The 21374-nt window shown below is 55.3% G+C and overlaps 1 protein-coding gene across 1 annotated transcript in view; it reads left to right on the top strand.

Moving 5' to 3' along the window:
- The window catches only part of LOC126233875 (uncharacterized), a 108917-nt gene that overhangs the window by 69182 nt on the left and 18361 nt on the right, over nucleotides 1–21374 (top strand). The window contains exons 2-3 of the mRNA XM_049942891.1: nucleotides 734–1103; nucleotides 19853–20124. Of these exons, the coding sequence (XP_049798848.1) occupies nucleotides 734–1103; nucleotides 19853–20124 (642 nt within the window). The remainder of the gene's footprint in view (nucleotides 1–733; nucleotides 1104–19852; nucleotides 20125–21374) is intronic.

Genomic DNA, 21374 nt, shown 5'->3' on the forward strand with positions numbered 1-21374 from the left:
AGAACAGTGTCGCCTAGTTTTAAAACAGGGAGATTAAAAAGAGAACGGGAACGGTTAAAATCTACACAAACGGTCTTCTCCAAAGAGAATTTAAAGCCTGTGGTCTTAGACCATTCCTCCAATCGCACGAGTGTCAGCTGTAATTGGCGTGTAGCAGCTGTGAGGGAGGAAGACGCACAGAAAATGGAGAAATCGTCCACAAACAAGGAGCACTGCACGGGCCGTCGTACTGTGGACGCAATACTATTGATGGCAATTGCGAAAGCTGTCACACTGAGGACACTTCCTTGAGGGACACCGTTCTCCAGCTTAAAACGGTCAGACAGGACATTCCCAACCCTATACTGAAAATATCTGTCCGACAGAAAGGATCGGATGAGTGTGGGTAGACGCCCACGGAAACCCCACTCATAAAGCTGCCGCAAAATGGTATGCCTCCAGGTAGTATCGTATGCCTTCTCCAGGTCGAAGAAAACCCCGATAAGGTGTTGCTTACGTAGGAAAGCATCTTGTATCGCTGTTTCGAGTAGGATCAGGTTATCGAGGGTGGAATGATACCTCCTGAACCCACACTGGCAGCGGGTAAGTAAGGATCTGGATTCGAGAACCCACACCAGGCGCCGATTGACCATACGCTCAAATGTCTTTCCTACGCAGCTCGTGAGACTAATGCTACGATAGCTACTGGGTGTTTTTCTTTCGACAAAGCCCAATGGGCCCATGACCTGATAAGACTGCCATCAGCAATCGCTTCGAGAGGAGGGTGGCCAAGAGGCGTTGCAGTGCAGAACCCTCCAAAGGTGAAGAGTCGGAGAGGAAGGCCATCTGCCCAGGCGGCAGCACTGGGAGGAGTTCCGCGCGCACTGGACTGACGCCGACAGCATTGGGCTGTGGGGAGGAGCCGTGGGGCCACCTGACCAGCGAGTGCCGCAGTGGCGACTGCCCATTCGTGGAGGTCAGCCTGCCCAGTGACGAAGACGAAACCGTTGGGTCCGTCGTCAGCAGCTGGCGCAGGTGGGGCCACCTGGCGAGTGAGTGCCCGGGCGGCGACTGCGGTTGCGTCCCCGTCATGCAGCCCGACGAGGGAGCAGCCAACGAGTCTGGTGGCTGTTCGACATAGCAGTGGCTGGGGCACTCCTCCCAGAGTTGGTTGGTTGTTGGGATGTTTAAGGGGGACTAAACAGCTAAGGTCATCAGTCCCCCATTCCAAAAACAGGCGAGACAGGGTCACGAAGCAAGGAAAACCCTAGAGGGAAGGAGACTCCCCCCAGGAACTACAAGAACACAAATGCAACAACGAACACTACAGACAAGAAGAGGACAGACAAACACCAGACACTAACATACAGAAGAAAAGAAGATGGCTGGAAACTGGTTGACTGACCGCGAGACAAAAAAAAAAAGGGAAAGAGTCAACCAGCAGACTATACACCAAAACAGCAACAAATGTAAAGAGACGCGAGGGCAAAAGACACAGAATGGGAAGGTGCAGGACCTCCCTAAATCGAACCATAAAAAGGACTACCACGGATAAAATGTAAAACATTGTCAGCCATGGAGGCATCGTCAGATAAAACCAAAGCCAAAGTGCCCGGGAAATTAAAAGATTGCCGGAGTGTGCGCAGTCGAGGACACTCCAGCAAAATGTGGCCGACCGTCAGCCGGGACCCACACCGACACAGAGGGGGATCCTCCTGACGCAACAGATGGCCGTGCGTCAGGTATGTATGGCCGATGCGCAGCCGACACAGGACCACCGAGTCCCTGCGAGAAGCCCGCAGGGAGGAACGCCACACATCGGTCGTCTCCTTGACAGCCCGCAGTTTATTCGGGGCTGTCATGCCACGCCACTCAGCAGCCCACATCCCAAGCACCTTACGGCGCAACACCAGCTGCTGGTCGCGAGCCGTAAGGCCGATCTCCAAAACGGGGGCGGCGATCGCCCCTTTGGCCAACCTGTCGACACGTTCGTTCCCTGGGATGCCAACGTGACCCGGCGTCCAAACAAAGACCACCGAACGTCCAGAGCGGGTAATGGTGGAAACAGACACCCGAATAGAGGACACCAGAGGACAAGAGGGATAGCAGCGGTCGATGGCCTGGAGGCTGCTCAGGGAGTCACTGCAGATGACAAGGGACGTACCTGAGCAGGAACGCATATGCTCAAGAGCGCGCAATATGGCCACCAGCTCTGCAGTAAAAATACTGCAGCCAGCCGGCAAGGAGCGCTGTTCAACATGGGCAGCATGAGCAAAAGCGTAGGCAGTGCGACCATCAACCAGGGAACCATCGGTGTAGACAGGCTCACAGTCCGAAAATGAGGCGAGGAGCGCAAGAAAACGGCGACGGAGGGCCACAGGCGGAACAGAGTCCTTGGGTCCCTGTGCCAAGTCCAGACGGACGGACGGACGGACGGACGGGACAAGCACCAGGGAGGCGTAGGTGCACGGACCCGGAAGGGAGGCAGAAGAGGGAATGATCCCAGTTCGGACAGCAGGGACTGGACACGGACAGCTATGGAAAGCCCAGACCGAGGTCGCCGTTCGGGCAGGTGGAGGAACGAGACAGGGAAAAGCAGGCGACGATGGGGATGGCCCGGCGAGCAATGAACGTGGACAGCATAGTCGGCGAGCAGTCGATGGCGGCGAATCCGCAGCGGGGGAACCCCGGCCTCCACCAGTAGACTATCCACGGGGCTCGTACGAAATGCGCCAGTTGCAAGCCGAACCCCACAGTGATGTATGGGGTCTAACAACTTCAACACTGAGGGTGATGCAGACCCATAGGCCAGGCTCCCATAATCAAGCCTGGACTGCACAAGGGCTTTGTACAGTCTCAACAGCGTGCAGCGATCCGCACCCCAAGATGTGTGGCTGAGGCAGCGGAGGGTGTTGAGATGCCGCCAGCACTTTTGCTTCAGCTGAGTAATATGAGGAACCCATGTGAGCCGGGCATCAAACACGAGTCCTAAGAAGCGGCAAGTGTCCACCACTTCAAGGAGGTGGTCGTCAAGGTAAAGTTCAGGATGAGGGTGGACCGTCCGACGCCTGCAGAAGTGCATAACCCGAGTCTTGGCTGCAGAGAACTGAAAACCGTGAGTCAGAGCCCACGATTCTGCCTTGCGTACGGCTACTTGCAGCCGGCGTTCGGCGACCCCCGTAGTCGTGGAGCTAAATGAGATGCAGAAGTCGTCGGCATACAAAGAAGGAGACACCGACGACCCCATGGCTGCAGCCAGACCATTAATGGCCACTAGAAATAACGAGACGCTCAACACCGAGCCCTGCGGGACCCCATTCTCCTGTGTATAGGATGAACTAGAGGCGGCACCGACTTGTACCCGGAAAGAGCGGTGCAAGAGAAAGGTCTGAAGAAAAGCCGGGAGTCGACCACGAAGACCCCACTCATGCAACGTAGCAAGGATGTGATGCCTCCATGTGGTGTCATACGCCTTCCGCAGATCGAAGAATACGGCAACGAGATGCTGACGTCGGGCAAAGGCCGTACGGATAGCAGATTCCAGCCGCACCAAATTGTCCGCTGCAGACCGGCCCCGACGGAAGCCACCCTGGGATGGAGCGAGGAGACCGCGCGATTCAAGGACCCAACACAAACGCCGCCCCACCATACGTTCGAGCAATTTGCACAAAACGTTGGTGAGGGTAATGGGACGATAGCTGTCCACCGCCAGTGGGTCCGCATCGGGCTTCAAGATGGGGACAATAAGACCCTCACGCCATTGCGACGGGAACACGTCCTCGCTCCAAATGCGGTTAAAGATGGTGAGGACGTGTCGCTGGCAGTCCCTGGAAAGATGCTTCAGCATCTGCGCGTGTATACCGTCTGGTCCTGGTGCTGTATCAGGGCAGTCGGCGAGGGCAGCAAGGAATTCCCGCTCGCTGAAGGGAGCATTGTATTTCTCAGAACGACGCGTGTGGAACGATAACGGCGTCCGCTCGGCTCGCTCCTTTAGAGAGCGAAAGGCGGGGGGATAAGTTGCAGTCGCAGAGCTCTGAGCAAAGTGCGCAGCAAGGTGTTCAGCAATGGCGGCAGCGTCCGTGCAGACAGCGCCGTCCAAGGAGATCCCAGCGACACCCATAGGGGTTTGGTGTCCATAAATCCGCCGTATCCGGGACCACACGAGCGAGGGGGAGACACGAGGGCCCAAGGATGAAACATACCGCTCCCAGCACTCCTGCTTACGCCGTGCAATAAGACGACGGGCGAAGGCACGGAGCCTCTTAAAGGCGATGAGGGTCTCGAGAGACGGGTGCCGCCGATGACGCTGGAGGGCCCGCCGACGGTCGCGAATAGCTTCAGCAATCTCCGGCGACCACCAGGGTACAGCCTTCCTCCGAGGGAGTCCAGAAGAGCGGGGGATGGCAGCCTCGGCCGCCGAAATGATGGACGTGGTTAAGTCACGGACCACATCGTCAATGTCACCCTGCGGGGGAGACTCAACGGTTGCCGCGGAAGTGAAACTCGGCCAGTCAGCCCTGTGGAGAGCCCAGCGGGGCAGGCGCCCAGAAGAAGGACACTGGGGCAGTGACAAATAGATGGGAAAATGGTCACTACCACACAGGTCAGGATACACTCTTCAGTGGAGAGATGGGACAAGGCCGGGGCTGCAAAGAGAGAGATCGATGGCCGAGAACGAGCCGTGGGCCACACTGAAATGTGTGGGAGCACCAGTGTTCAGGAGGCTAAGGTCGAGCTGAGCCAACAAATGCTCCACGGCACGACCGCGGTCATCGGAGACAGTCCCACCCCATAGAGGGTTGTGGGCATTGAAATCGCCCAGCAACAAGAAAGGTGGTGGCAGTTGTGCTATCAGAGCAGCCAGGACATGCTGTGCGACAGCACCATCCGGTGGTAGGTAAATACTGCAGACGGTAACAGCCTGTGGCGTCCACACGCGTACAGCGACAGCCTCTAAAGGCGTCTGGAGAGGGACAGACTCGCTGTGTAGAGTGTGAAGGACATATATGCAGACGCCACCAGACACCCTTTCATAAGCTGCTCGGTTCTTATAGTAACCCCGATAGCCACGGAGGGCGGGGGTTCGCATTGCTGGAAACCAAGTTTCCTGGAGAGCAATGCAGAAGAAAGGGTGAAGGCTGATAAGTTGGCGGAGCTCAGCTAGATGGTGGAAGAAACCGCTGCAGTTCCACTGGAGGATGGTGTTGTCCATGGCTGGGAAAGGCGTGACGGGACTGGGAAGGCAGATTACGCCGCCGGATCACCTGCTGCCTCCGACTGAGCACCCGCGCTAGTGCCATTCATGGCGTCTGAGGGACCGCCGAGATCGAGGTCCTCAGCGGACGCCAGAATCTCCACCTCATCTTCGGACGCAGAGGGAGAAGGTTGCGGTGGGACAGGTGCCACCGCAATTTCAGGATTCTTGGGAGCCTTTTTCTTTGACTGCTTTGCTCGCTGTGCCTTTGGTGGTTCTGGCTGGGAGGGCGTCACTGGGTCAGTCTCAGGGACTGAAGACGACCGCGATGCCCTACGACCAGCGACTGGTGGTTTTTTGGCAGACTGGCGAGTGTCCGCTTTGGCACTGGGCAAAGCCTGGGATGGGAGGGCCCCAAGGGACCCCTTCCGGGCGAGAGGAGCCGAAGAAGGCCCACGCTTCTCCGGCTGTGAAGGGGGAACAGATGTCCCCGGTGGTTGGGGTGGTGTTGCTCCTGAAGTAGATGGAGCAGGAGCAACAGGGAGTGAAGTGCCCCCCACAACCGAGGGGGCCGGTGATGGCTGACAAGCTGAGTTCGAACTGTTGGGGACGACACTGAAGAAGTTCGAACAGGTGTTGCAGCAGCAGCATAGGTGGACGGCATGGGCACAGGATGAAGCCTTTCAAACTTCCGCCGTGCCTCGGTGTAGGTCAGGCGGTCCAGGGTCTTATATTCCATTATCTTCCTTTCCTTCTGGAAGATCCGACAGTCCAGCGAGCAGGGGGAATGGTGTTCTCCGCAGTTAACACAGATAGGAGGCGGGGCACATGGAGTATCAGGATGCGAAGAACGTCCACAATCCCGACACGTGATGCTGGAAGTACAGCGAGATGACATGTGCCCGAACTTCCAGCATTTAAAACACCGCATCGGAGGAGGGATATATGGCTTCACATCACAACGGTAAACCATCACCTTAACCTTTTCGGGTAAAACATCACCCTCAAAGGCCAAGATGAAGGCACCGGTGGCTACCTGATTATCCCTCGGACCCCGATGGACGCGGCGGACGAAGTGAACACCTCGTCGTTCGAGATTGGCGCGTAATTCATCGTCGGACTGCAGAAGAAGATCCCTGTGGAATATAATACCCTGGACCATGTTGAGACTCTTATGCGGCGTGATGCTAACTGAAACATCCCCCAACTTGTCACAACTGAGCAACCTCCGTGACTGGGCAGAGGCTGCCGTGTGAATGAGCACAGAACCAGAGCGCATCTTGGACAAGCCCTCCACCTCCCCGAACTTGTCCTCTAAATGCTCCACAAAAAACTGGGGCTTTGTCGACATAAAAGATTCGCCATCAACCCGCGTACAAACGAGGTACCGGGGTGAATATTCTCCACTGCCTGTTGTAGCAAGACGTTCCTCCCATGGAGTAGCGAGGGAGGGAAACGATCTCGGATCCAATTTCTTCCCGTTGAGGTTAGACCTCGATCGCTTAGAGACTGCTGGTGGAGGCCCACCAGCGAGAGACGATGTACCACGCTTCATTGCGGGTCATCCGCCCTGATGCCACCTACTCCGACCAAGGGCCCTCCCCACGGGCGCCACCCAGCCGCAGCAATAGCCACCTGGCAGGACGGCCATTGCCGGGAGTCCTGATGCCCCAAGGAGATGGGCATCTACTCCTTGGCATACGTGGGGAGTTAACGGCGCAGGCATCAGTAGAGCGATCCCTGTGTTGTCAGGGGGCTACAACCAAGAGGGTACATGGCGGCCCCACCACAACGGACTGGCTACCGTGCTGGATCTTAGGTTGGTTGGTTGGTTTGGGGGATGAAAGGGACCAGACTGCTACGGTCATCGGTCCCTTTTTCCAAAGACAAAGAACACCCACAGAGAATAAAAACGAGGAACAGAATAGAACACAGACGAAACAGAACAAGAGAAACTCAAAGACAAGACAAAACGAACTAAAACCACACAGAGTGTGACGGTGATTGGCCGACCATAGAAATAAAAAAAGGAAAAGCCAACCACTTAGAAACACGTTAAAAAACCAGTTGAAAAGCATAAGCCAAAGGCCAGAATCAACAAAACAATAACATAAATCAAACACTCAGATTAAATGATAAAAGCCCCCTGCCCGAATAAAACGTAAAACTAAGTCAGCCATAGCCGAGTCATCTGTTAAAAGGGCAGGGAGCGTGTCAGGCAGTGCGAACGACTGCCTGAGCACAGCTAAAAGTGGACAGTCCAATAAAATGTGGACCGCCGTCAAAATGGAGCCGCAGCGACATAAAGGTGGGTCCTCCCGTCGCAGTAAATAACTGTGTGTCAGCCGGGAGTGGCCAATGCGGAGCCGACAAAGGACGACTGAGTCCCTGCGGTTGGCTCGCATGGATGACCGCCACACAGTCGTCGTCTCCTTAATGGCACGGAGTTTATTGTGCGTGATCCGATCGTGCCATTCAGCGTCCCAAATCGCAAAAACTTTTCGGCAGAGGACTGCCCGCAAATCAGTCTCTGGGAGGCCAACATCCAGAGACGGTTGTCCCGTGGCATCCTTCGCCAGGCGGTCAGCATGTTCATTGCCCGGGATACCGACATGACCGGGGGTCCATACAAAGACCACAGAGCGGCCGCAACGCGCAAGAGTATGCAGGGACTCATGGATAGCCATCACCAGACGGGAACGAGGAAAACACTGGTCGAGAGCTCGTAAACTGCTCAGGGAATCGCTACAGATAACGAAGGACTCACCTGAGCAGGAGCGGATATACTCTAGGGCTCGAAAGATGGCGACCAGCTCCGCAGTGTAAACGCTGCAGCCAGCCGGCAAGGAACGTTGTTCGGAATGGTCCCCTAGAGTGAGCGCATAACCGACTCGACCAGCAACCATCGAGCCGTCGGTGTAAACAATGCCAGAGCCCTGATACGTGGCCAGGATGGAATGAAAGCGGCGGCGGAAGGCCTCTGGAGGGACTGAATCCTTCGGGCACTGTGCCAAGTCGAGCCGAAGGCAAGGGCGACGAACACACCATGGGGGTGTATGCAAAGTAGCCCGGAAAGGAGGTGGAACAGTGAAAACCTGAAGCCCAGAGAGAAGCCCTTTGACGCGGACCGCTATTGTACAACCAGAGCGGGGCCGACGTTCTGGCAGACGGACGACCGATCGCGGGAACAGGAGACGATAGTTAGGATGCCCGGGCGAGCTTAGAACATGGGCAGTATAAGCGGCCAGCAAACGTTGGCGTCGGAACCGCAGTGGAGGTACACCTGCCTCCACTAGTACGCTGTCCACAGGGCTGGTGCGGAAAGCACCAGTGGCAAGGCGTATCCCGCTGTGGAGAATTGGGTCCAGCACCCGTAACGCAGATGGGGATGCTGAGCCATAAGCCAGGCTCCCATAATCCAGGCGGGACTGGATGAGCGCCTGGTAGAGCCGTAACAGGGTAGAACGGTCGGCGCCCCAGCGGGTGTGGCTCAAACAGCGCAGAGCATTGAGATGCCGCCAACATGCCTGTTTGAGCTGCCGGATATGAGGCAGCCAAGTCAACCGGGCATCGAAAACCACCCCCAAAAACCTGTGGGTCTCCACCACAGCAAGCAGTTCGTCGGCAAGATAAAGCTGCGGCTCAGGATGGACTGTGCGGCGCCGGCAGAAATGCATAACGCGGGTCTTGGCTGCCGAAAACTGAAACCCATGCGCTACAGCCCAAGACTGCGCCTTGCGGATAGCGCCCTGTAGCTGACGTTCAACCGCTGCAATGCCAGTAGAGCTGTAATAAAGGCAGAAGTCGTCAGCATACAGGGAAGCGGAGACAGAATTTCCCACGGCCGCAGCAAGCCCGTTAATGGCTATTAAAAACAGACAGACACTTAAAACAGAACCCTGTGGCACACCGTTCTCCTGGACGTGGGAGGAACTATACGAGGCCGCGACTTGCACGCGGAAGGTACGACACGACAGAAAATTGCGGATAAAAATCGGCAGAGGACCCCGAAGACCCCATCCATGAAGCGTAGAAAGGATGTGATGACGCCATGTCGTATCGTACGCCTTCCGCATGTCGAAAAAGACAGCGACCAGGTGCTGATGGCGGGCAAAGGCAGTACGGATGGCCGACTCCAGGCTCACCAGATTGTCGGTGGCGGAGCGGCCTTTACGGAACCCACCCTGAGACGGAGCAAGAAGGCCCCGAGACTCCAGTACCCAATTCAAGCGCCGGCTCACCATACGTTCAAGCAACTTGCAAAGAACGTTGGTGAGGCTAATGGGACGGTAGCTGTCCACCTCCAGAGGGTTCTTTCCAGGTTTCAAAACGGGGATGACAACGCCTTCCCGCCATTGTGACGGAAACTCCCCCTCGACCCAAAGACGGTTGTAGAGATCGAGAAGGCGCCGCTGGCAGTCCACTGAAAGGTGTTTCAGCATCTGACAGTGGATGCCATCTGGCCCAGGAGCGGTATCAGGGCAAACAGCTAGGGCACTGCGAAATTCCCACTCACTAAATGGAGCATTGTAAGATTCTAGGTGGTTGGTGCGAAACGAAAGGCTCCGACGTTCCATCCGCTCTTTAATGGAGCGGAAGGCCTGGGGGTAATTCGCAGAGGCGGAACTCATAGAAAAATGCTCTGCTAATCGATTTGCAATGACGTCGGAGTCAGTACAAACTGCTCCATTCAGTGAGAGCGCAGGGACGCTGGCAGGGGTCCGATGGCCGTAGACGCGGCGAATCTTGGCCCAGACCTGCGATGGAGTGACATGGAGGCCAATGGTGGATACATACCGCTCCCAGCACTCCTTCTTGCCTTGGTGGATAAGGAGGCGGGCCCGCGCACGCAGCCGTTTGAAGGCGATAAGGTGGTCGATGGAGGGATGTCGCTTGTGACGCTGGAGCGCCCGCCGGCGAACTTTAATCGCTTCAGCGATCTCAGGCGACCACCAAGGCACAGTCCGCCGCCGAGGGGACCCACAGGAACGGGGAATGGCTGATGCGGCGGCAGTAACGATGCCGGTGGTGACCGATTGAACCACCGCATCAATGTCATCAGTACAGAGAGGCTCAAAAGCGGCAGTGGAGGAGAACAAGTCCCAGTCAGCATTATTCAGAGCCCATCTGCTAGGGCGCCCAGAAGAGTGGCGCTGTGGTAGTGACAAAAAGATCGGAAAGTGGTCACTACCACACAGGTCGTCATGCACACTCCAGTGGACAGACGGTAAGAGGCTATGGCTACAGATTGAAAGGTCAATGGCGGAGTAGGTGCCATGCGCCACACTGAAGTGTGTGAAGGCACCATCATTTAACAGCGAGAGATCGAGCTGCGACAAGAAACCCTCAACGATGGCGCCTCGACGTGTTGCCACTGACCCACCCCACAGAGGGTTATGGGCGTTGAAGTCGCCCAAGAGCAAGAAAGGTGGCGGCAATTGGGCGACCAGTGCAGCCAGGACATGCTGCGAGACATCACCATCCGGTGGAATGTAAACACTGCAGACGGTAACAGCCTGCGGCGTCCACACGCGTACAGCGACAGCCTCTAAAGGCGTCTGGAGAGGGACAGACTCGCTGTGCAGAGTGTGAAGGACATATATGCAGACGCCACCAGACACCCTTTCATAAGCTGCTCGGTTCTTATAGTAACCCCGATAGCCCCGGAGGGCGGGGGTTCGCATTGCAGGAAACCAAGTTTCCTGGAGAGCAATGCAGGAGAAAGGGTGAAGGCTGATAAGGTGACGGAGCTCAGCGAGATGGTGGAAGAAACCGCTGCAGTTCCACTGGAGGATGGTAGTTGCCATTGCAGAGAAAGGCGTGACGGGACTGGGAAGGCAGATTACGCCGCTGGGTCACCTGCCACATCCGATGGAGCACCCGTGCAAGTGCTATCCATTGCGTCTGAGGGATCGGCGAGATCGAGGTCCTCAGCGGACGCAAGGATCTCCACCTCATCCTCAGATGCAGAGCTTGTATGTAGCGGTGGAGTAGGTGCCACCGAAGGTGCCTTGGACTTACGGGTCTTCAGAGTCGTTTTCTGGTTGGTTTGTGGGATTAAAGGGACCAGACTGCGATGGTCATCGGTCCCTTATTCCAAAAAAAAAATTAAAACCGCCCAAAGAGAATAAAAAACAAACAGCAGGAAAGACGTCAGACGACACAGGACGAAAAAGACGCCGACAGAGATCAGACAAAACAAAGTAAAACACACAGAGTGTGACGGTGGTTGGCCGACCATAGAGAAAAAAAGAGGAGAAGCCAACCACCAAGAACACATTAAAAACTCAGATTAAAATCAAAGGCTAAAAGCCAGAATCAACGCTAAAAACACTCAGATTAAACTATAAAAACCCCCTGCCCGAATAAAACGTAAAACTAAGCCAGCCATAACAGGGTCATCGGATAAAAGGGCAGGGAGCGTATCAGGCAGCGCAAATGTCTGCCTGACCACAGCTAAAAGGGGGCAAGCCAACAAAATGTGGGACACTGTCAAAGACGCCCCGCAGCGACATACAGGAGGGTCCTCCCGGCGCAGTAAATAACTGTGTGTCAGCCGGGAGTGGCCAATGCGGAGCCGACAAAGGACGACTGAGTCCCTGCGGTTGGCTCGCAAGGATGACCGCCACACAGTCGTCGTCTCCTTAATGGCACGGAGTTTATTGTGCATGATCCGATCGTGCCATTCAGCGTCCCAAATCGCAAAAACTTTTCGGCAGAGGACTGCCCGCAAATCTGTCTCTGGGAGGCCAACATCCAGAGACGGTTGTCTCGTGGCCTCCTTCGCCAGGCGGTCAGCATGTTCATTGCCCGGGATACCGACATGACCGGGGGTCCAGACAAAGACCACAGAGCGGCCGCAACACGCAAGAGTATGCAGGGACTCATGGATAGCCATCACCAGACGGGAACGAGGAAAACACTGGTCGAGTGCTCGGAAACTGCTCAGGGAATCGCTACAGATAACGAAGGACTCACCTGAGCAGGAGCGGATATACTCTAGGGCACGAAAGATGGCGACCAGCTCAGCAGTGTAAACGCTGCAGCCATCCGGCAAGGAACGTTGTTCGGAATGGTCCCCTAGAGTTAGCGCATACCCAACACGACCAGCAACCATCGAACCGTCGGTGTAAACAATGCCAGAGCCCTGATACGTGGCCAGGATTGAATAAAAGCGGCGGCGGAAGGCCTCTGGAGGGACCGAGTCCTTCGAGCCCTGTGCCAAGTCGAGCCGAAGGCAAGGGCGAGGAACACACCATGGGGGTGTATGCAAAGTAGCCCGGAAAGGAGGTGGAACAGTGAAAACCTGAAGCCCAGACAGAAGCCCTTTGACGCGGACCGCTATTGTACAACCAGAGCGGGGCCGACGTTCTGGCAGACGGACGACCGATCGTGGGAACAAGAGACGATAGTTAGGATGCCCGGGCGAGCTTAGAACATGGGCAGCATAAGCGGCCAGCAAACGTTGGCGTCGGTACCGCAGTGGAGGGACACCTGCCTCCACTAGTAAGCTGTCCACAGGGCTGGTGCGGAAAGCACCAGTGGCAAGGCGTATCCCGCTGTGGAGAATTGGGTCCAGCACCCGCAACGCAGACGGGGATGCTGAGCCATAAGCCAGGCACCCATAATCCAGGCGGGACTGGATTAACGCCTGGTAGAGCCGTAACAGAGTAGAGCGGTCGGCGCCCCAGCGGGTGTGGCTCAAACATCGCAGTGCATTGAGATGCCGCCAACACGCCTGTTTGAGCTGCCGAATATGAGGCAGCCAAGTCAGCCGAGCATCAAAAACGACCCCCAAAAACCTGTGGGTCTCAACCACTGCAAGGAGTTCGTCGGCAAGATAAAGCTGCGGCTCAGGATGGACTGTCCGGCGCCGGCAGAAATGCATAACGCGGGTCTTGGCTGCCGAAAACTGAAACCCATGCGCCACAGCCCAAGACTGCGCCTTACGGATAGCGCCCTGTAGCTGACGTTCAACAGCTGCAATGCCAGTAGAGCTGTAATAAAGGCAAAAGTCGTCAGCATACAGGGAAGCGGAGACAGAATTTCCCACGGCCGCAGCGAGCCCGTTAATGGCTATTAAAAACAGACAGACACTTAAAACAGAACCCTGTGGCACACCGTTCTCCTGAACGTGGGAGGAACTATACGAGGCCGCGACTTGCACGCGGAAGGTACGACGCGACAGAAAATTGCGGATAAAAATCGGCAGAGGACCCCGAAGACCCCACCCATGAAGCGTAGAAAGGATGTGATGACGCCATGTCGTATCGTACGCCTTCCGCATGTCGAAAAAGACAGCGACCAGGTGCTGACGGCGGGCAAAGGCAGTACGGATGGCCGACTCCAGGCTCACCAGATTGTCGGTGGCGGAGCGGCCTTTACGGAACCCACCCTGGGACGGAGCCAGAAGGCCCCGAGACTCCAGTACCCAATTCAAGCGCCGGCTCACCATCCGTTCAAGCAACTCGCAAAGAACGTTGGTGAGGCTAATGGGACGGTAGCTGTCTACCGCCAGAGGGTTCTTTCCAGGTTTCAAAACGGGGATGACAATGCCTTCCCGCCATTGCGACGGAAACTCCCCCTCGACCCAAAGACGGTTGTAAAGATCGAGAAGGCGCCGCTGGCAGTCCACTGAAAGGTGTTTCAGCATCTGACAGTGGATGCCATCTGGCCCCAGGAGCGGTATCAGGGCAAGCAGCTAGGGCACTGCGAAATTCCCACTCACTAAATGGAGCATTGTAAGATTCTGGGTGGTTGGTGCGAAACGAAAGGCTCCGACGTTCCATCCGCTCTTTAATGGAGCGGAAGGCCTGGGGGTAATTCGCAGAAGCGGAACTCATAGCAAAATGCTCTGCTAGGCGATGTGCAATGACGTCGGAGTCAGTACAAACTGCTCCATTCAGTGAGAGCGCAGGGACGCTGACAGGCGGCCGATACCCGTAGACGCGTCGAATCTTGGCCCAGACCTGCGATGGAGTGACATGGAGGCCAATGGAGGACACATACCGCTCCCAGCACTCCTTCTTGCCTTGGCGGATAAGGAGGCGGGCCCGCGCACGCAGCCGTTTGAAGGCGATAAGGTGGTCTATGGAGGGATGTCGCTTGTGACGCTGGAGCGCCCGCCGGCGATCTTTAATCGCTTCAGCGATCTCAGGCGACCACCAAGGCACAGTCCTCCGCTGAGGGGACCCAGAAGAACGGGGAATGGCAGATTCGGCGGCAGTAACGATGCCGGTGGTGACCGATTGAACCACCGCATCAATGTCATCAGTAGAGAGTGGCTCAATAGCGGCAGTGGAGGAGAACAAGTCCCAGTCAGCCTTATTCATAGCCCATCTGCTAGGGCGCCCAGAAGAGTGACGCTGTGGGAGTGACAGAAAGATCGGAAAGTGGTCACTACCACACAGGTCGTCATGCACACTCCATTGGACAGACGGTAAGAGGCTAGGGCTACAGATTGAAAGGTCAATGGCGGAGTAGGTGCCATGGGCCACACTGAAGTGAGTGAAGGCACCATCATTTAACAGCGAGAGATCGAGCTGCGACAATAAATGCTCAATGATGGCGCCTCGACCTGTGGCCACTGACCCACCCCACAGAGGGTTATGGGCGTTTAAGTCGCCCAATAGCAAGAAAGGTGGCGGCAATTGGGCGACCAGTGCAGCCAGGACTTGCTGTGAGACATCACCATCCGGTGGAATGTAAAGACTGCAGACGGTAACAGCCTGTGGCGTCCACACGCGTACAGCGACAGCCTCTAAAGGCGTCTGGAGAGGGACAGACTCGCTGTGCAGAGTGTGAAGGACATATATGCAGACGCCACCAGACACCCTTTCATAAGCTGCTCGGTTCTTAAAATAACCCCGATAGCCACGGAGGGCGGGGGTTCGCATTGCTGGAAACCAAGTTTCCTGGAGAGCAATGCAAAAGAAAGGGTGAAGGCTGATAAGTTGGCGGAGCTCAGCTAGATGGTGGAAGAAACCGCTGCAGTTCCACTGGAGGATGGTGTTGTCCATGGCTGGGAAAGGCGTGACGGGACTGGGAAGGCAGATTACGCCGCAGGGTCACCTGCTGCCTCCGATGGAGCACCCGTGCAAATGCCATCCATTGCGTCCGAGGGGCCGGCAAGAGCGAGGTCCTCAGCGGACGCAAGAATCTCCACCTCGTCGTCAGAGGCAGAGCTTGTAGGAAGCGGTGGGATGGGTGCCACCGCAACATCGTTGGTCTTGGGGACTTTCTTCTTTTTCAGCTTGTTGCGCTGTGCCTTCGGTGGTTCAGGCTTCATGGGCTTCACTGGGTCAGTCTCAGGGACAGACGACGACCGCGAGGCCCGACGACCAGGGACTGGCGGTTGTTTCAAGCCCTTGCGGGCGTCAGCTTTTCCACTGGTCGGGACTTGCGAAGGGAGGTCCCCAAGGGATCCCTTCCTGGCGAGAGTAGCCGAAGAAGTCTTACGCTTCTCCGGCTGGGAAGGGGGAGCTGATGTCCCCGATGGTTTTGAGGGTGTTGCTCCTGGAGGAGATGGAGCAGGAGCAACAGGGTGTGAAGTGCCCCCCACAAGCAAGGGGGGTTTTGGATGCTGACCAATCACAGAACCAACCGTATGGGACGACACAGGAGATGGAAGAACCGTCGTAGCAGCAGCGGCGTACGTTGACTTCATTGGCACAGGATGGAGTCTCTCATATTTCCGCCGAGCCTCAGAGTACGTCAGGCGGTCCAGGGTTTTATATTCCATTATCTTCCGTTCTTTCTGGAAGATCCGACAGTCCGGCGAGCAGGGGGAATGGTGTTCTCCGCAGTTAACACAGATAGGAGGCGGGGCACATGGAGTATCAGGATGCGAAGGACGTCCACAATCCCGACACGTGATGCTGGAAGTACACCGAGATGACATGTGCCCGAACTTCCAGCATTTAAAACACCGCATCGGAGGAGGGATATATGGCTTCACATCACAACGGTAAACCATCACCTTAACCTTTTCGGGTAAAACATCACCCTCAAAGGCCAAGATGAAGGCACCGGTGGCTACCTGATTATCCCTCGGACCCCGATGGACGCGCCGGACGAAGTGAACACCTCGTCGTTCGAGGTTGGCGCGTAATTCATCGTCGGACTGCAGAAGAAGATCCCTGTGGAATATAATACCCTGGACCATGTTGAGACTCTTATGCGGCGTGATGCTAACTGAAACATCCCCCAACTTGTCACAATTGAGCAACCTCCGTGACTGGGCAGAGGATGCCGTTTTGATGAGCACAGAACCAGAGCGCATCTTGGACAAGCCCTCCACCTCCCCGAACTTGTCCTCTAAATGCTCCACAAAAAACTGGGGCTTTGTCGACATAAACGATTCTCCATCAACCCGTGTACACACGAGGTACCGGGGTGAATATTCTCCACTGCCTGTTGTAGCAAGACGTTCCTCCCATGGAGTAGCGAGGGAGGGAAACGATCTCGGATCAAATTTCTTCCCGTTGAGGTTAGACCTCGATCGCTTAGACACTGCTGGTGGAGGCCCACCAGCGAGAGACGATGTACCACGCTTCATTGCGGGTCATCCGCCCTGATGCCACCTACTCCGACCAAGGGCCCTCCCCACGGGCGCCACCCAGCCGCAGCAATAGCCACTTGGCAGGACGGCCATTGCCGGGAGTCCTGATGCCCCAAGGAGATGGGCATCTACTCCTTGGCATACGTGGGGAGTTAACGGCGCAGGCATCAGTAGAGCGATCCCTGTGTTGTCAGGGGGCTACAACCAAGAGGGTACATGGCGGCCCCACCACAACGGACTGGCTACCGTGCTGGATCTTAGGTGCAAAACTGACCAAAGTCGTCGTCGCAGATAAAAGAAACACTGCAGAGTGCAGCGTGGTAATCGCCCAAGAGATCGAAAACGAGCGGGACACCATTGCAACGACGAGAAAGCCGGCTAAAGGTCTAAGTGCACGACGGATACAGTGCACCACGTAAGGCGCCCTTCCCCAATTGGCTCGCTCTTCGGAATAATTTAGAAAGATGGAGGTCAAACCCGAGAGGGGACCATCACATAAGGCCGAAACATTTGAGACTCCTTTTAGTCGCCTCTTACGACAGGCAGGAATACCGCGGGCCTATTCTTACCCCCGAACCCGCAGGGGGAGAGTCGTTTTCTCTCGCTGTTCCTTTGGTTGCCGTTGGTGAGAGGGCTTAGTGGAGTCTGTCTCTGGGACCGAAGTGGAACGCGAAGCCCGTCGACCAGCGACCTGTGGCTGCTTCAGCCACTGGCTGGTGTCTGCCGTGCCGCTGGTAGGAACCTGGGAAGGGAGTGACCCAAGGGATCCCTTCCGAGCGAGAGAAGCCGAAGAAGAGTTACGCTTCTCCGGCTGAGAAGGGGGGACTAGCGTCCCCGATGGTTTAGTGGGTGCTGCTCCCGAGGTAGATGGTGTGGGAGCAACAGCAAGAGAAGGGGCCCCCATTGTCAAGGGGGCAGGTGAGGTCCTCTGGTTCCGAGAGCCGACTGTATATCTTGCAGCTGAAGGAGCTGGAGCAGGAGTGACAGTGGAGGCATAAGATGACATCATGCGCACGGGATGTAGCCGTTCAAATTTCCGCTTGGCCTCAGTGTAAGTCAGTCGGTCCAGGGTCTTATATTCCATGATTTTGCGTTCTTTCTGTAAGACACTACAGTCCGGCGAGCAAGGGGAATGAGGCTCTCCACAGTTGACACAGACGGGAGGCGGAGCACATGGAGTATCGGGATGAGATGGGCGTCCACAATCTCGACATGTGAGGCTAGAAGTACAGCGAGAGGACATGTGACCGAACTTCCAGCACTTAAAGCACCGCATCGGGGGAGGGATATAGGGCTTGACGTCACATCGGTAGACCATCACCTTGACCTTTTCCGGTAACGTATCACCCTCGAAGGCCAAGATGAAGGCACCGGTAGCAACCTGATTGTCCCTCGGACCCCGATGAACGCGCCGGACGAAATGTACACCTCGTCGCTCTAAGTTGGCGCGCAGCTCGTCATCGGACTGTAAAAGGAGATCGCGGTGAAAAATAATTCCCTGAACCATATTTAAGCTTTTATGGGGGGTGATAGTGACAGAAACATCCCCCAACTTCGTACAAGCGAGCAAGGCTCGTGACTGGGCAGAGGATGCCGTTTTTATTAAGACTGACCCTGACCGCATCTTGGACAAGCCCTCCACCTCCCCGAACTTGTCCTCTAAATGTTCCACAAAAAACTGAGGCTTCACAGACACAAACGATTCCCCGTCAGCTCTGGTACAGACGAGATACCGGGGCGAATACCTGTCGCTCTCATTCATAGCCTTTCGTTCCTCCCATGGTGTGGCCAGGGAGGGGAACGATTTGGGGTCATACACATTAGCCTTAAAGTGAGCTTTGGAACGCTTAGAGACTGCTGACGGCTGGCCGCCAGCGAGAGATGATGTACCACGCTTCATTGCGGGTCATCCGCCCTGATGCCACCTACTCCGACCAAGGGCCCTCCCCACGGGCGCCACCCAGCCGCAGCAATAGCCACCTGGCAGGACAGCCATTGCCGGGAGTCCTGATGCCCCAAGGAGATGGGCATCTACTCCTTGGCATACGTGGGGAGTTAACGGCGCAGGCATCAGTAGAGCGATCCCTGTGTTGTCAGGGGGCTACAACCAAGAGGGTACATGGCGGCCCCACCACAACGGACTGGCTACCATGCTGGATCTTAGGTGCAAAACTGACCAAGGTCGTCGTCGCAGATAAAAGAAACACTGCAAAGTGCAGCGTGGTAATCGCCCAAGAGATCGAAAACGAGCGGGACACCATTGCAACGACGAGAAAGCCGGCTAAAGGTCTAATTGCACGACGGATACAGTGCACCATGTAAGGCGCCCTTCCCCAATTGGCTCGCTCTTCGGAATAATTTAGAAAGATGGAGGTCAAACCCGAGAGGGGACCATCACATAAGGCCGAAACATTTGAGACTCCTTTTAGTCGCCTCTTACGACAGGCAGGAATACCGCGGGCCTATTCTTACCCCCGAACCCGCAGGGGGATCCTCCCAGAGGGGGGCGGCGGTAGCTAGGTACAGAGAAGAGACCACTGTAACTGTACCAATGCACCAGGAGAAGCTCTCACGGCATTTGTGTCTACTGCTAGCGCATCACTCCATCCACTTCCTCACATAGTAATGTTCTGGGTTGTTAAGTGAAGGCCTTCTGTCACTGCGCTGTCCTCGGTGAGAGGTATTGTCTGAAATTTGGTAATTTCGGCAAACTGTTGACCCTGTTGAGCTCCAAATATTTATTTCCCTGATTTCCGAAATTTAATGATACGTGTGTCTAGCTCCAAGTACCAATATGCGATTAGAATCGCAATTTCCGTCATGCGGTCATAACCGTGTCTGAAATCTTTTCATGTGAATCACTTCTGTACAAACTACAGCTCCAGAAATGCATTGCCGTTTTGTATCCCATGTATGCGCTAAACGGCCATCTGTATGTGTACACATCGCTATTCCATGACTTTCATCATCTGACTGTGACAATGATTGTCTAACACTCAAGTTAAGAAATAGAAGTATGCCTTAGGTTATTTACAACGGGTGGCTGACTGCTGTACTTCAAGTAAATCAAAGCGGTGTCTAGCATGATATGGTAATAAGTGACCTTTGTGACTGAGCAGAGCACTTCCTGGTCTACAGCCAACCGACAAGGACTCGGGGTCGTGGGAAGAGTACAAGCGGTTACTGCAGGAGCGCAGCCTGGTGGTTGCACCTCGAGCGGCAGGCGCTGCTGCAGTCGGCCAACGCCTACAGCGCGGGTAGAAGCGCCACACGCTACCAGCACAAGCTCGAGAACAACCCGGGCTTCTTCAGTAGCCAGCCGCCTGCAGAGGTGCCTGCAGTAGCCACCGCTGCCCATGCGCCTGCATCTGGGGCTGCTCTCAAGCCTGAGGCAGGGGGATGACGCCGTGGAGAACCCAGCTGACCGACGAAGACTGAGCAGCAGCGACAGCGCTGTAGAGCTCGCAAAGAGGTTTCAGGCGCTGATTGCAGCGCAGAGTCGTCTGACAGCAGTGGAGACAGTGATTCCTGAGACAGCGAGGCTTCTGACTGACGACAGTATGCAGGACTTCAGCAGCTCCTCTGACAGTGGGCCAGACGACGATATCTTCCTCAACAATGTCTTGGGAAGTTCACAGACACGTCAAGAGGATGCGTCTGGACTATATAAATTGGCGAGCTTGTCAGCGACGCGACAGTAGCATCTGAAGGTGGCTGGCAGTTGTCTCGCTGAAATATTGTGCGGTTCCTACAATATTATCCGGCCTAATTCCCGGGAACCTATTAAGCAGATGTAGCGCCGCGAAATCCTCAACCAGCACATACTTCAAATAATCACAAAAGACGATAGACAATACTACACAAACACGATTGGGCAGCTTACACCAACAGCGCCGTCAGTACACTTTTTTACCATACTCGTTCAGACGTTATCTCCAGGTTCATCTGGAACCACTCCTGATACTCGAGGCAGCCACGAGTGATTACAGACCTGTAACAAACTTAGTCTCGCCTGAAACATTTGTTGAACACGAAGGCCGAATCGCAAAAGACATACGTACAAAATCAGTGTCTCATTCTCTCAGACTCTGCGTTCCCGACGCCGCTTCTATCTCCATCACAATACCAGCGAAGATGTCGTTCCTGCACTCTTCAAACGGGGGTCTGACACAACTGAAGACGAGCTGTAGTTCGGGTCACGATTTATTATCCAGTATCTAAATTCACGCAGCTCACTTCGAACTCTTCCTGCGAAACACACTTCTTTAATACTAAATTAACGTGGCCTCCATCGACTTCCACTTGGCGTGCATAGGGTAAACCAGGATGCAAGACCATACGTGAGAGTCACTGTACAGCGCTGCCGGTCAAATGGTAGTTAGCATTGTGACTGAATGTTGCTAATCCAGACGACTCATCTAAACTGTGGCATGCTGACGACATAAGTTTTCTAAGTAAAACCTCATATCTAAGCACATTGAAAACATTAACCGAAAATACAATTGCTCATAGTTCATTACGGTTTAGAGTGAACAGTTTCCTACTAAATGAAAGTAGAACAAGTATTGTACTTCAGCCTCAAATAGATTCCTAACCAGAATGAGATTTTCACTCTGCAGCGGAGTGTGCGCTGATATGAAA

The sequence above is a fragment of the Schistocerca nitens genome, chromosome 1, assembly GCF_023898315.1.
Source record: "Schistocerca nitens isolate TAMUIC-IGC-003100 chromosome 1, iqSchNite1.1, whole genome shotgun sequence".
NCBI classification, from domain to species: domain Eukaryota; kingdom Metazoa; phylum Arthropoda; class Insecta; order Orthoptera; family Acrididae; genus Schistocerca; species Schistocerca nitens.